Here is a 15,509-nt window from a genome sequence, read left to right as displayed (position 1 = left end):
GGGAAATTCGCCCATTACATGTCTACATTAACATCGCCTGTCAGCAGTATTAGTGTGGAGAAAGACCACCCTTAAAAAAAACTACAGATCACTATGCAATTTCATGTCTGTTTATTCATAGACCATAGTGTTGCAGTTGTATAAACTTGTATTTTTTAATAAAATCTGTAGCCTCATTTAAATAGGAACTAAATAAAATTTTATATAAGCAAATTGAAAGTCTGTCAGTTTACTAATTGAAAACTATATTCTTTCTGGGTGGCTAATATTGCATTTGTTTTTTTCTCAGAAGGGATGCTGTTGACATTCACTTGTATACTAGTAATTAAAGGGGTTATCTGACATCTGGCATGTGAAAATACTGTATGTCATGTCACATTACTTTGTAGTTGCACAAAGCAACCAGATACCACAAATTGAAGCTACTACAGAAGTTATGTTGTTGTTATATGACAATATTAGGTGACCCTAATTCTTAAATGTTTAACAAGAAAGATTTAAAAAAAATGCACAATTGTGCATCATAAATACCCAATAGCTGTCACTAGGGTTTCTGTGTACTTAATGTTTTTGTGACAATAATTGTTAAACCATTGATGGCCAAGTTTAGCAGCACTAGTTTGTGCTTGTAAAATGACTATAGCGCTTACTAATTTGCCCACATAAATCATTTTTATTTTAATTACATGTAAGACTGTTTTATAGTACAGTAGTAAAGTACTGTTCTAATACATACATTTTTTTTATATAGATTGGCAAATGTACACAAGAAAATGCATAAACACATAATACACTAATTAAATAATATATACATATATACTTTTATATGCATACCTTTTTTTAAAACAATAATTGTATCTTACATTTACAGTATTAAACCAAGACATGCTGATATCTTCAGGCTGTAGTGATATCTGCATGATAAATGTGTTTTTTGATATTGTCTTTTTTTTTTTTTTTTAACAACTTCTGGTTTTTATCAAATAATTACTTAACTGTGGTTAGATCAGAAACCACCTGATCTACCACACTGTCAGTTTGCAGGCAGTTAAGTCATCTTTTTAAAAGATAAATTTGATTGTTGTACCTGTGCTCTTGTTTCTTTTTCATACACAAATAGCCTAATTGTGTTTTGCAGCAAAGTTGATGTACATGTATACTTTTTGTATCATGTAAATTACTAAACAGCTGAAATGCTACATCTTTGATACATTTCACCTCTGAGGGTTTTTTGAGCAATTACCATGCAGTAAACAGAATAAAATCTGTTCTGGTTTGTTTGAATAGTACTTGTTACTTAAAGGGAAACTAAAGAAATGTATTTATTTAAACTGATGCCAAGAATAGTTTTGTTTAAACTTTTTATGCTGTTAACATCAATCTCAAAGTTTTTTTGTAAATAAATAAAAATCAATACAAATACATTAGATTACATTTAAATAAAGTTTTTTTTTTAAAAAAAAGCACACATAAACAAGTATCTTTGTTTATATTTTAGTATATATGGTACATTAAATGTAGTAATTTAGTTTGGTTTCTTTTAAAAAATTTTGCAAACATTTATTAAAAGATTTTCCTCTTTATATATCAGTGCTCAACCCAGAAATTTTTTTAAAGCTGAGTGGAAAGAAATTTTAGGCGGGTGGAAGGCCCTGATTTGTGACCCAGCTCTTCAGTAACCACCCAGAAACAGCCGGGTGGTTGCTGAAAATTGCTGGGTGGTGCGCCCAGCTAAAAAAAAGTGTGTGTGTATGTGTGTGTATATATATGTGTATGTATGTATATGGAGGGACATCACTTGGCCATTCAATTTAGTAACCTGCTTGCAATTTTTTACTTTTTATTTTTAATTCTCATATGATGCCAGGCTTGGTGACTGTTCCAATCTTGTATGTGAGAGTTTTGTTTAGGCCTCCAACTTGCTGCAGTTAGTTTTTGAGCAGCAATACTGGGGATGAGGGGGTACTAGGGTTGTATAGAAGCCCCTAGTTTCTCTCATAACATCTTAACTTTTAAAACTCTGTTGTGGTAAAATGTAAGTTGTAGTTTAATAGGTATTTTATGTATGTCCATTTACCTGTATATGTTTAGTGTTTGTAGATACAGTGTGTATTATTTATTTTTTAATAATAAATATTTTTTTATTAAAATTAATATCATACTTTCTTTAATTTTAACCATTGTGATAAAGTGTTTTTGGGGCCATAAAACCAAAAAAGATATTAAAAAAAAAAAAGGTAAAACCAATAACAAGATTTAGGGCAACAAATGACTTGGATGTGAATGTATTTGTTTTGGAAGGGACTTCAACAGTGTGATAGTTAAACTATAGTTTATTTCTGAATACTAATATAAAATTTCATCTTGTATAGAATATATGTACCTTTTTATTTTTATGACACTTACTAGTAAAGCTTCACTCCAAAGTATGATAATTTATCTTGAGAGTACCAGTTATCTTAAAATGTAACAGGCCCTTTAGAAGAAAGGTGACCTTAGGAGCAAAACCTTGACCTTGCCTTGTCTAAAGGTGCGTACACACTTCCAATTTTTATCGTTCAAAACGAACGACGAACGATCGATTGGGCAAAAAATCGTTCGTTTCCAACGACGCCGACGAACGAGGAAAGTCGTTGGAAACGAACGACCGGACCGGCGGATCGGATTGGACGACGATCGTTGAACATCGTTCGTGTGTACGGTCGTTCGTTGATCGTCCATGGATTTGAGCATGCGTAATGAACGAACGTTCGTTCACTTTCCTGTCGTGCACATAGTTCCTCTATCGCTCAAACGATCGTATCTATTGTGTGTACAATATCTACGAACGATCGTGTCGTTATCTCTATGTGCAGGATCGGTGCTATACGATCGTTCGTAGATATCGTGCAGGATCGTTCGTCGTTCGTTTTCCAACGATAATAATTGGAAGTGTGTACGTAGCTTACGAAATGTTGAAAAAGGTACTTGACCAGTTTTATTGTCATGATACTGAGCAATTTATGTACCAGTTGGCTATGTAAAAATATATAAATGCTTTTCAATAATTTGAATGCTTTTATAATATATTCAGCATCTCAAGTATACATTTGAGAATTGTGCAGCAATTAGCTTCTGCCATGTTCTTACCATAAGATGTGCAGATAAGAACAATGAGGACCAGTCTAGACTGCTGGTAGGGTATGTTTCTATGAACCTTAGACACAGGAGTTAGTTACAGTGAGGTACAATTGATAACATCATGTGTGGGTAGATGTGTGCCAACCCTGGCAGTCGTGCCACCCTAGTCTACAACCTAGATGAGCTATGCAGAAAAACAAATCTTGATGTCCTCCTGAAAGTATTTATATTTGCAAATCTTCAAGCATACTATTTGCTGAATTATTAGGCCTAGCCATCTTGCAGATAGATGTCATATATTCTATGTTTTGTTGACTGTATGTAAATTGGCATAGAATAAATCACAGTACAGGCACAACAGAATATGCAAATTATGAATTGGCATTCAAAGAAAGTTAGGGAGTCAGAAAATATATAAGGTCATGTTTAGTGCCAGCAGAAGTGAAGAGTGTAATAAGCTACCTTTAGATTTGGGTGATGGCCAGTTGGGGAATCCCAGTCAGGCCACCACATTTCATACAAAACTTTCATACAAAAGATAGCTATGCAACTATTATCACTAATGTTATTACCTCTAACTTGCATGTTTTTCTATGGAGGAAATAGGAAAATGTATTTTTGGACAATGCTGGTCTACCTCAAGAATAACTGATGACCAGATAAATATAACTGTAACCAAGCCAAACATTTGGGTCATAATTTACATAAAGATAGCTAATGGTCTAGCTGTGTATATTCATTACTTTGGTAGGTGAGGACTGGAAGCTGAAATCATGTTGATGGCTTTTAGATAATTTTACTATACATTGGTGTGCACTTAACCAGTCATTAGGGACACTGTGGTGTCGACATATTACAAAGTGGATGAAATTATCTATTTTTATTTGATATACCAAATTTGTAAAAAAAAACTTGAGGTTTTATGCTTTTTTTTTTTCTGTCCATATAATAAAATTTATTAAACGTAGTAAAACAACATGACCTGTGGCAGGGCAAAGAAGTTTGTCTTCTATCTTCTCTTTATGAAACTTGCCTTGGGACACAGCCCCATAGATGTCTATGGAGCTGTAATACACAGGCGTGTCTACAGCACTGCAAAGTAAACAGACAGGGAACCACTCTTTGGAATCTCAGTGAAAATTAATCTGTGGAGGGGATTGGTCAATTACTTTGGGTCAGGGAATAGAGACGAACTTGATAAACAGATATTTATTAAGTACATGTGTCCCTTAAAATAGGTTTAGGCACAAATAAATATTTAATTGCAGTTCACTAATCTCTAAATATGGTGGCCGTATAAATGCTTTCTCTCAGCAACTATGTTGGTTAGCTACTACTTCTATCCCTCCTTTTCACATATTGCTGAATTACAAAAAAATGACTAGACATTGGTATCGAGAAAAAAAATGCAATTATCTTTAATTTAAAAAAACTGCTTAATTGTTTTCATTTGCAAGAGGATTAACATTAAATTTCAATTACATACTTCATACCCATTCTCACCTCCCTGTTATATGCAAAAAAAAAAAAAAAATTTTGGATTTTTTGAATTTTGGAAAAAGTAGATAAAGCTGTATGCTGTTGATTACATAGCACTTCCATATGCACATGTAATGTGACTGACAGGTGTTGTGACTGGGCTTTCTTCCTGGCTAGTTATTTTTTATAGAGTTTATTACTTTTATTTAGTTGCATTGCACCTATTGCCTCAATAGGAACATGCACACTCTAGAGTGTTCCTGTTTAGAGCCCAGCTTGTCGGTAGTAATGTTGATTGAACAAGCCTGTGCTCTATACAGAAGAATGTTTAACTTTGGTCATCTGCCCTTTTACCACCTGCCTACTATTTAATCGGATAAATTACACTCCTATTTTGTTAAAAAAAAGCTCTGTATGGTGGTGGTTTTCTCATTGACTGGTTTTGTCAGGGTTAGTCCTGTCCACATAATATCACTAACCATAATTCTCCCCACCATTTTCATTGACAACAGGTTTACAGACCAATATTTACTAATGATAGTTGTGCATATGAAGATATGTGCACAATTAGTAGCTAACAAAAGATAGCTTAAAAAACTGCTGATGTTTAGTTCTGATAAACCAAACACAATGTTAGATGTTTGGGCCAAACTCACAGTCGGCCAAAATCCAAACAGTACCACTATTTAATAGGTTATTGTGAGTCATTTGGATTGTAATTGTACTACTTACTGTTGTATGGCCAGCTTTACCTAATTTCTATGTATTTTACAAACATTCTTGGATTGCAATCTAAATTCATGTATGTTGCAGATTATCAGTCCCCGGACATGGTGGTTGCATTTGATTTCTTTGACTAAATAATTCAAGTCTAATTACAGCAACAAACTTTTAGTGTTGATGTCAAGAGTTTAGGTTGCCCTTTAATGCAGGTCAACATAATACCATTGACTTTTTGGAGCAGTGCTTTTGGCAGTTCAGAGACCAGTATGTCTTAATTGCACACAAATTGTGCTAATCACTGATAAATTTAAAAAAAATGTAATTTGATCTGGAACCTGTGGATTGTCAACAGTTTGACTTTCACTCCATTCCAATAATTATCAACCTAGTATATGGACAATCTGAAGAAATGTCTCCGCCCCCTCCCCTTTCACCCTTATTTCCTCTCCCCTTGGTCCATATGTGTTTTCCAGCCCCAATTGAATCGGATTAAGATTGTTAAAAGGGATGACTAATTAGACATATCATTATACTAAAATATCACTATACCATATCATTTTGTTAAAAAAAAAACAATTAAAAGATTGAATTATAAAAATCTTTATTCAACCTAGTCAGAAACTCTTTAGTCTCCTGAATGTTTATCTCTGACATCAAAACAATTTATTTTGCAATCAGGTTTAGGAAATAACGCAACCCATAATATTAAACTTAGGAAACAGAAATTTCAGGTGAAGTCTGATTCTACTTAGTGGTGTCTGCTGCTTATGGATCAACCTACTATTATTAACTTATTTGTGCTTTGAAGTACTTCTTTTATGTGTATCTGTACACTATCATTAATCAACTTGGTCAGCAGTGCCCAGTCAAATAAAGCCTTAGTTTAACTGCTGTAAATGTCTTTCATTATTTTTTTTCTGATTTTGAGTTTGTTTTTCTTTCATATCATGTTTTACCTCAAAGCAAGCACTGTGCTGAAATACAATAAATTGGTACATTTGTGTCCTGTTGTTGTGCCTTATTAGTTTGCAGGCAGTGCTATGAAGATATATCAATTAGGTTTTCAAACTATGTCTTTTGTTTTTATCTTCAAGGGACCAAACCGAAACTTACTGCTCAATGGGAAATCTTACCCAGCAAAGGTCAGATTAATTCGAGGAGGTTGCTTGCCTCCAGTAAAGAGGAGGCAGATGAACTGGATTGATGCTCCTGATGATGTTTTTTACATGGCAACAGAGGAAACAAGGTATGTTCAAAAGCAGTACATAGTTTTTTAATAGTTCTGATCATCTATGCATTTTCTTGCCATTTCTTGGCAGTTTGCCACATTGCAATTGTGTAAAAATTTAAGGGCCATATAGTATAACGGCCCTTTATATAGTATATAAATTCTTCTATTCTTTATGCTATGCTTTCTCCTACCATTAAAAGTTTTGTTGGGGTTTACTGATTCGTGGTTATGTCCTTTGGTTTATCCAAAACTAGAAAACATTTTGACCGGAGTACTGAATAAAATAATGATAAACATTGTTTGCCATTATTTTAACTATATTTGTAACCAAAACAATATTTTTATTGTTGGCATACATTGATGGATATAAATTGTGCTGCTACTTTAGCATAAAGAATCCATCCATCCATCCAGAACATATGGCATTTGCTTCTCTCAAAAGCATATTGTTACAGTGCAGAGAAAAAATCTTCATGAGTAAAGGAAAACACGCTTTTTGCATAGGAAGTCATTAAAATTAGGTAAATACAACCTCAGATGAAGAAAACCACCTCAAAACTAAATCTTAAAACTATTATACAACAATAATAAGTCCTCTTTACATAAATATATTACTTACACAGCACACTAATCCAAATGCAAATCCAGCCTTTATATCCCTTTCTTTCACAAATTTGGGCTGTTCACACTGAATATATGCTGTGATATTCATCCAAGGTTCTTACAGTTACAATCATGATTATGTGCACTTTTACATGCCTGCTAGAAAATATTGTGCCAATGAAATATGCACAGGGCTGCAGCCATCCACAGCAGTCAATAGAACAGTCTTTCACAAAAGCAAGTATAAGGAAATGTTCCAGACAATTTCTCCGTCAATGGGCCTGATTTATTAAAGCTCTCAATGACTGGAAAAGAAACTTTCATCAGTGAACCTGGGTGATTTAGCAAACCTGAAATAGTTCTGGTCCATGATGATGATGATGAAAACATGTTTTAAAAAAAAAAAGCAAATAACTTAAGAAATCCATCCCAGGTTTTCTGGATCACGCAGGTTCACTGATGAAAGGGTATCTTCTTCAGCTTTGGAGAGCTTTAAAAAAAAATCAAGCCCCATGTGTTACACACATTATTATTTATTTAACAAAGAAAATTGAGAAAAAAACCTTAGTAATTTATATTGAGGTACCTACATCCCAAATTGTCAGTTAGGGAGCAGAAAGGAGAATTTACCCATTTGAGTAAAGAACCCAAATTGGATAAAGAAGTTTTTAATGGTACCAAAAGCTCAATTTTAATTAAAGCATGTATCAATTAATGCTAAAAAGGTATTCATTGCAGTGCTCAACCCTGGATTTTTTTTTTAACTGGGTGGGAAGAAATTTTAGGCGGGTGGCAGACTTTGCATTGTGACCCAACTTATCAGTAACTACCGAAAAACAGCCGGGTAGTTAATGAAAAGTGCCGGGTGGTGTGCCCAGCTAAATGGGGCTGGGGAGAACACTGCATTGTATGTTGTCATAAACACAATATACACATACATTCTAAAAGCATAGATTGGGGCCTAAAAAGGCACTAGCTACAAATATCCTGCTATGTAAGATGCCTGCTTAGACCTTGAAATGTTCCAAAGGAATTTTGCAGTAGCCAAATCCGGACATGATGGAGTAATCACAAGATTATTCAAGGGTCTAAATATATCTTGTGTCTCGCAGATCTGGTCTGCTTCATCAGGAGTTCTGTTGTTGACCCGTTACTATTGATAGTAATTTAGAAGTGTAGTAGGCATCTGCCAATCCAAATCACAAGGTGTGCAATAATATTTAATCACCCAATGTAGTGAATGGCCCGAGAATACCAAACCACATATAAGGTGGATAAGTAAATGGTAGCTCACGGTACCATGGACTGCCATGTAGATACATCTAGGTAGGGTATGCAGAGAGCACTAAAAAGATCACATTATCACAGGTAAGTAAATCACCAGTAAACATAACCTCAGTGTAGTAACACTGGAGTAAAATCATGATTCAAAAAAGTTTACAGAAGCTTTACAAAAGTTATTAAAACCAAATGATCACTCCATGACCACCATGGTTAAACAAGTGTCTTACATCATTAGACAGACACATATATAAGAAAAATCCTGGGAGATTACATTGGTGATAAGAGATTGCATAGCCAAAAAAATTATTTATACACTCCTCAATAAACATTATTACTAACGTACAAATAAGATATAAGTATAAATCTATGACACAAAATATTTTTCATATCGGAGAGTTTCATTGGTGGCAATGAAAGTTGTATTACCACCTAATAAATTGGTATGGTAAACAAACAAAAAAGCATTTGAACTGACCTGTGTCCAAATAGGAAAGATTTTCATAAATGTATCTAGAGGCGCACAAACTTGAATCCACAGTGCCTCACTAGAAGGAGCAAGACTAGGTCCCTTTCAAAAATTTGCAAGTTACATGAATCAGTAACCAAATTGTTTACCTTATATGTATGTGAGCCAGTACCAAGGTCCTGGGGGGAGCTGTCAGTCGGTTTCATTTGCGTTCTGTGTGGACTGCCAAAATCAGAAATTACATCACTTCCGGGTTCAGCAGAAGGCCTGACACTGGGTCCTGGAACCAAACAAAAGTTCCAGACACACGTGCGGCCGGCTCAGCCACACATGGGCAAGACATGCTCTGCGTGTGTCTGGACACAGGAGAGGTGATGAGTCAAGTAGTAGAAAACAACTACAAATGAGGCTCCTCCAAAGAAAAACTCTGAAAAGAGCGTATCAAAAAGCATGTAGTAAAACCCGACAGGAATTACTCTTTCCTCCACCTAAGATCCTCCATCAAGTAAACAAAAAAATCTAATAAAATACAATAATGACAAAGAAATCCATAAATTTTGTCAGAAAACATTGGACAATCTTGACAAGTGATCCTACGATACATAAATTGGTATCAGACAAACCTCAAATGATTTAAAAGGCACCATCAATAGGAAATAAAATTATTTGTAGTCACTTTGCCTCACAAACTTTTTGCCCTGGAAACACAAATTCTAACAACTCCCTGTAAGACATGTTAACAATATAAACATATTTTACCCTCAAATTATATTAATAACTTTTGAAATTAAGGATAATAATCAAACATTTCATCCCACTGAGTGTTAAACTCAACAAGTACCATTTGTAACTGTGGTAGTTTTTATATCGGCAAAACGAAAAGACAGTTTAAACACATAATTTATGAACACATTTATTTGTTAGAAAACTGTAAGATAATAACACACCTCTCACTAGGTATGTAGAATTGCAGCACAATTTTAAGGCTGATGTGATCTATTTTACTGCCTTGGAACATGTATCCCCTGATGGTTTGTGGTGGTGATTGGAACAAATTATTGCAAAAGGAACCTGGATGGATTTACACATTAAAAAGCCACAACCACTCCTGGACTCAATGCATCAATGATCCAATGAAACTCAGAGTTTTCAACCTTTTTTGTGAATTTGAACACACTTCACAATCATCATCTAAATAAGCCTTTACTATGGCTTGATATCACTTGATATACTAGCTAAAATATTGTCAAACTATCATTTCAGCAATATATCCATATCTACTATACCATTAAAAAATATCCTAATACTACCCCTTTTAAAGGGTTAAAGTAAAATATATAACATCTTTGCATCCTTTTGCCAATTTCGCTGACACCCACTATTTCCACTATTTAACCCCCCTAGCGTTCAAATTCTGTCCATATTTCCACGCAAAAAGCGTTACATTTTTTTGCATAGAAATTTATTTTACATTGTAGGCCTATAATTCTTAGGCATAACTCACCGAAATATGTCCAATATTTAATCTTTTTAGCGACCCCGAGTGACATTTGGATTACCGCATTTTGCATGGAAAATCCACCCTGAGTCACACTCAGGATTACCGCTAGGGGGGTTAAATGCTATTGTGTCAGAGCTCCCTTTTTCCCATAGATTCCATATTGTCACTAGTTTTCACACCTACTTTATGCATCTATAAAAAACAACAAGGACTATCACACTGCTTTTTTGTGATATACAGTTGATACTCAAAAATCCGTCAATCTCTGGACCTGGGGAGTACCTCAGGTAATACAACTTTTATTGCCTCCAATGAAACTGATATAAAAAATATTTTGTCATCGATTTATACTTATATCTCATTTGTACATTAGTATTAATGTTTATTGAGGATCGTATAATTAAATTTTGGCTATGCAATCTCCTTATCACCAACGTAATCTCCCGGTATTTTTCTTACAGATGTGTCTAATGATGTGAGACACTTGTTTAACCATGGTGGTCATGGAGTGATCATTTGGTTATGATAACTTTTGTAAAGCTTCTGTAAACTTTAGTGAATCATGATTTTATTCCTGCGTTTCTACACTGAGGTTATGTTTACTGTTTTACTTACCTGTGATAATGTGATCTTTTTAGTGCTCTCTGCATACCCTACCCAGATGTATCTATATGGCAATCTAAGGTAATGTGAGCTACCATTTACTTATCTACCTTTTATGTGGTTTGGTATTCCCTGGCTATTCACTACATTGGGTCATTGAATATTATTGCACACCTTGTGTTTTGGATTTTTTTTAACGGAATTACTAATTTGTATATATTTGTCAATCAATGGACTGACTAATGAATAACAATTATATGTGTGTGTGTATGTATGTAATATATATATTTATGTATATGTGTGTGCGTGTGTATGTATATATGTATATGTGTGTGTGTGTATATGTGTGTATGTATGTGTGTGTATGTATGTGTGTGTGTGTGTGTATGTGTGTGTGTGTATATATATATATATGTGTGTATATATATATATATGTGTGTATATATATATATATATTTTTTTTTTGCCCGTACGAAGGTCGGGCATACCGGCTAGGTGGTTAAAAGCAGTAGTATAGTCAATTTGCATGCAGCTGTCTATCAACACAGAGCCAAGAAGAAAAGACACCGTTGATCTTAAAGTAGTGATTGTTGCTGCCCATCTGTCTGGGAAGGATTATTGGGTCATTTCCAAACAATTTACTAATTTATTCTTCAGTGAGACAGATAAATAAGAAGTAGAAAATCAGGAGAATTTTCAATCTGAAAGGGGCATTTTGCTATATAAAGAATGGTGGTGCATGTATGACAAAGATAGTGGCCCTGATTTATGAAAGCTCTCCAAGGCTGGAAAGAATACACTTTCATCAGTGATGCTGGGTGATCCAGCAAACCTGGAATAGATCTGGTCCAGGGTTCAAAATGTTTGCTAGCAAATGATTTCTAAAAATCCGATCCATGTTTTCTGGATCACCCAGCTTCACTTCTGAAAGTGTATTCTCTTCAGTCTTGTAGAGCTTTCATAAATCAGGCCCAGTGTGTGTAAGACATTTTGCCTCAACATTTGAGCTATAAAGGTGTCTTAGAGCTAAATGTTGTGTAAATCTTTTCACCAATACTCCTATAAAATGAAGCAGAAAGCACTCAACTCTGACTCATCTAAGATCTCTTATTAAAGAGAACATATCACTTCTAAATGTAATACCAATACTGTATTGTGAATAAAATAAATCAAAAGGTCTAAATTAATGATCTTAAAATACCTTAAAAAAAAATAAAAAAAAGTAAAGGTGTGATCTGATGGGAACATAATTCCAGGATAATTACTTATGGTTAACTGTAAACTGATGCTTTGTCAAGTTTTTCAAAGGTTTGCCTATGGACAGTTTTGTGTAGTTTTTCAACATTTTGAGGGCGCACACAAATAAATTTCTACCTATGCTCTCCCCTCCTAGGGATTTCATTACATCCTCTGGTCTTTAACCCCACTAGTATTCCCGAGTGGGACTCGAGGTGGATCTTACCTGCAAAAAGCAGTATTACCAAATCACACTTGAGGTCGCTTTTAACTTAAAAAAAAAAAAAACACCTTGTTCCGTCACTGTCCCCTGGCTTCCTGCTGGTCCCCGCAGATCCTGGGGACACATCCTTACTCTTCGACCTCCAGTCGCAAAGTGCAGAGACTAGATCTACGGGGTTTAGGGGTGACGTCGGTACATGCATCGGTGCGGGCTGGAGGATCGGCGGGAAATTCAAATAATTGTAATTGTTTTGTTATTTAAATTTTATCAAATTTATTAAATATCGGTGGGTTATGCCTAAGAATTACAGTCTACAATGGAAAAAAAAAAAGCTTCCATGCAAAAAATTGTACCGCTTTTTGCATGGAAATTTGGAAGGAATTAGACCGCTAGGGGGGTTTATGCAGCAGACTAGAGCTATTGCTAGTTATTGTTTTTGTATTTCACAATTATAGTCTATTCTATATACCTCTTTATGCAGCTGTTGTAAAGACTTTTATTGGCATCCTCTAGTGGTCAGTATTATTCATTAAATAATATGTTCCCTTTATTGCACTTCTCTTATTATGGCTAAATTTCTTTTGACTTCAGTCACAATCGCTTAGAGTAATGTTTTTTTAAGAGGTGTTATGTGGCACTGCAGAGGAGTTGTGGTTAATGAAAGCAGAAGAAGTTAGTTCAAGTTAATCCACAGAAAGTGTCCAGTTAAAACATTTTAATACTTTTAGTATTTAGTATTTTAGTCCCACTCGCTAAAAGTATTAATGTGTGTATGGGTGTATGTATGTGTGTGTATAAGTATGTATGTGTGTATGTGTATATATATATATATATATATATATATATATATATATATATATATATATATATATATATATATATATATATATATAATGGTCATACTATTATCAGGTTGGCTTATCCATAGTAATGCGTAATAGGTTTCAATACTACTATAGAGAAGCTTTAATACAGTCTAAAATATGAAGGGCAGCATTATTGACTCCTATTGCTTGGTACTTGGTTGAGTATGATTTACTGTATTTTTTTTTTTATATATGTACCTAGAAAAGTTCGCAAGATGCTCTCATCTTCTGAAACCAAGCGAGCTGCCCGTCGGCCTTACAGACATATAGTTATCTGTCAGCCTCAGGTGGGACTACCTATGCGTCACCCTGTCAATGATGAGCCAATTGTTATTGAGGACTAAGAGTCATCTGAAGGGATAATCTGCTAGGATCTCTGTTGAAGATTCTTCTCAAGTTGAAACTTGACTTTCAAACAGTTGAGTTCATGAAAACTTTTTGCAGCTGTTTGCATCTTTTAAAAGATTCCATGCTTTGTAAAAGCATCAAAATCTGAAGACTTGTTAACGCTTTGGTTAATTTTTGTTAACCCAGTCATCTTCTCATAAAAGTGTAGAACTTTTGTTATTTGTACATTTTTTTTTCTATTTGACTGGTGTTAGCTAAATGCAAAGAAGACATAACTCGTTAAAAGGGACATTTTGACAGTTATGGTTTAGTGTTTGATTTCATTGTATTTACAAAAAATGATTCTAAAACTTTGTACACTTGAAAATGTATTATTATTGCTGATGCCTTTCTTTTTACAAGGTGTATTGATTTTAATTTTTTGAAAGTGCCATTTAATGTTTTCTCCATTTATAAACTGAATAAATACAAATCTAACTTATGGAATATAATTTTCAGGAAAATCTGATAAGATAATTGGGGTTCTTGTAATATGGGTTTAAAGATTAACATTAAAATGTTTCCATACATAATCCGTTCATTTTGGAAAAACCTAGTGCTTTTGCATTAAAACCATTATAACATATTTTTTTTTTTTTTTTTTTTACAAGAAACTGTTCATATTTTAGTTAATTTTTAAAATAAACCTTTGTTTTCGTTAACCACCCATTTTATACCAGTATTTGTTCTGTTATATCTTTGAAATTCATAGTTCTGTCAATTACTGTTTTTCCACTTTTACTGCTGGAAAACTTGTTACCTGCATCCCCATGTCTACAAGTTTAGGAACAAAGAAAAAGAATACAGTCACAGATGCAGAAATAATAAACATGAATGGCTCTTGTCTTTAAGTGTTCTAGTTGCAACAGAACCCAGTAGAGATATAAAAATGTTGTCACGCGTTACAGTATTTTACATTACCCTTTCACAAGTAAAAATTGGCTTGTTACTTTGCCAAAAATCAGTGTCAACTGATACACGAATATGTGGGAAGACAATTATGTCATATCCCCAATGTCAGAGGAATGTCACATTATTAAAGTGATGACTTGATGAGTTACCAGAATTGCTTATATGACCTAAACAAGTAGAGTGACCGCTCGGTGTGAAATGTAATGCCATATAGGCTTTAAGATATTTTTCTACAACTATTTGATATGTAATGCCTAAAGAGCCTGTGTGGTCCTTGAAATATACCTTTGTCCATCACTGCTGCATGACTCATAAACATAGCTCCTTGTCAGAATTTGTGCTTTTACATCAGTCCTATTTACTAATATCAGTACCAAATTCTGACCTATTAGTTTTCAGCAACATAATTATTTGTTAAACTAATTTATTGTTATAAATCAGTCCTTGAGTTCCAGGTAATTGTCTGTGCCTAGGCTAAACGTTGCAATGTGGTGAAATGTTGTCATCAATATTCTTGGTAGTGAGGAATATTAGGAACTTTTTCTACATTACCACTATACTACTGCATTACCACTTTAATACCAGTAATGTAGGGCTTCTGTATAGTTATCAAACTTTTTTAATAAAGTACACTTATTCTCCTGGGTATTTTTGTGGAAAATAAAAGCATTTGGTAACATCTCTGCAGCACCTTTTCCCCTCATAATATATATTGATATGAATAATTGAATTCTAGGTACATTCAGCAAAGAGTACTTATGTTTATATCTTAACAAATCAAGGTGACACCTCTATTCATGTAAACACAATGGCTTAAATGTAATCTTAACACTCAAATTACTTCTCCTAATGTAAACACTGGTTGAAGAGTTAAG

General features: G+C 34.1%; 1 protein-coding gene across 7 annotated transcripts in view; it reads left to right on the top strand.

Moving 5' to 3' along the window:
- Positions 1-14,387, top strand: part of MTA1 (metastasis associated 1) — a 112,985-nt gene extending 98,598 nt beyond the window's left edge. For 5 of the 7 annotated variants that reach the window (XM_072429013.1, XM_072429017.1, XM_072429012.1 and 2 more), the window contains 2 exons: positions 6,417-6,568; positions 13,538-14,387. In XM_072429013.1, the coding sequence (XP_072285114.1) occupies positions 6,417-6,568; positions 13,538-13,679 (294 nt within the window). In that variant the 3' untranslated portion in view covers positions 13,680-14,387. The remainder of the gene's footprint in view (positions 1-6,416; positions 6,569-13,537) is intronic. The other 2 variants (XM_072429015.1, XM_072429014.1) reach the window with 1 other exon arrangement.
- The last annotated feature ends 1,122 nt before the right edge of the window (positions 14,388-15,509 follow it).

Source organism: Pyxicephalus adspersus, chromosome 12 (genome assembly GCF_032062135.1).
Source record: "Pyxicephalus adspersus chromosome 12, UCB_Pads_2.0, whole genome shotgun sequence".
NCBI lineage: Eukaryota > Metazoa > Chordata > Amphibia > Anura > Pyxicephalidae > Pyxicephalus > Pyxicephalus adspersus.
The sequence above is the reverse complement of the archived record's forward strand: the minus strand, read 5'-3'. Positions and strand labels throughout refer to the sequence as shown.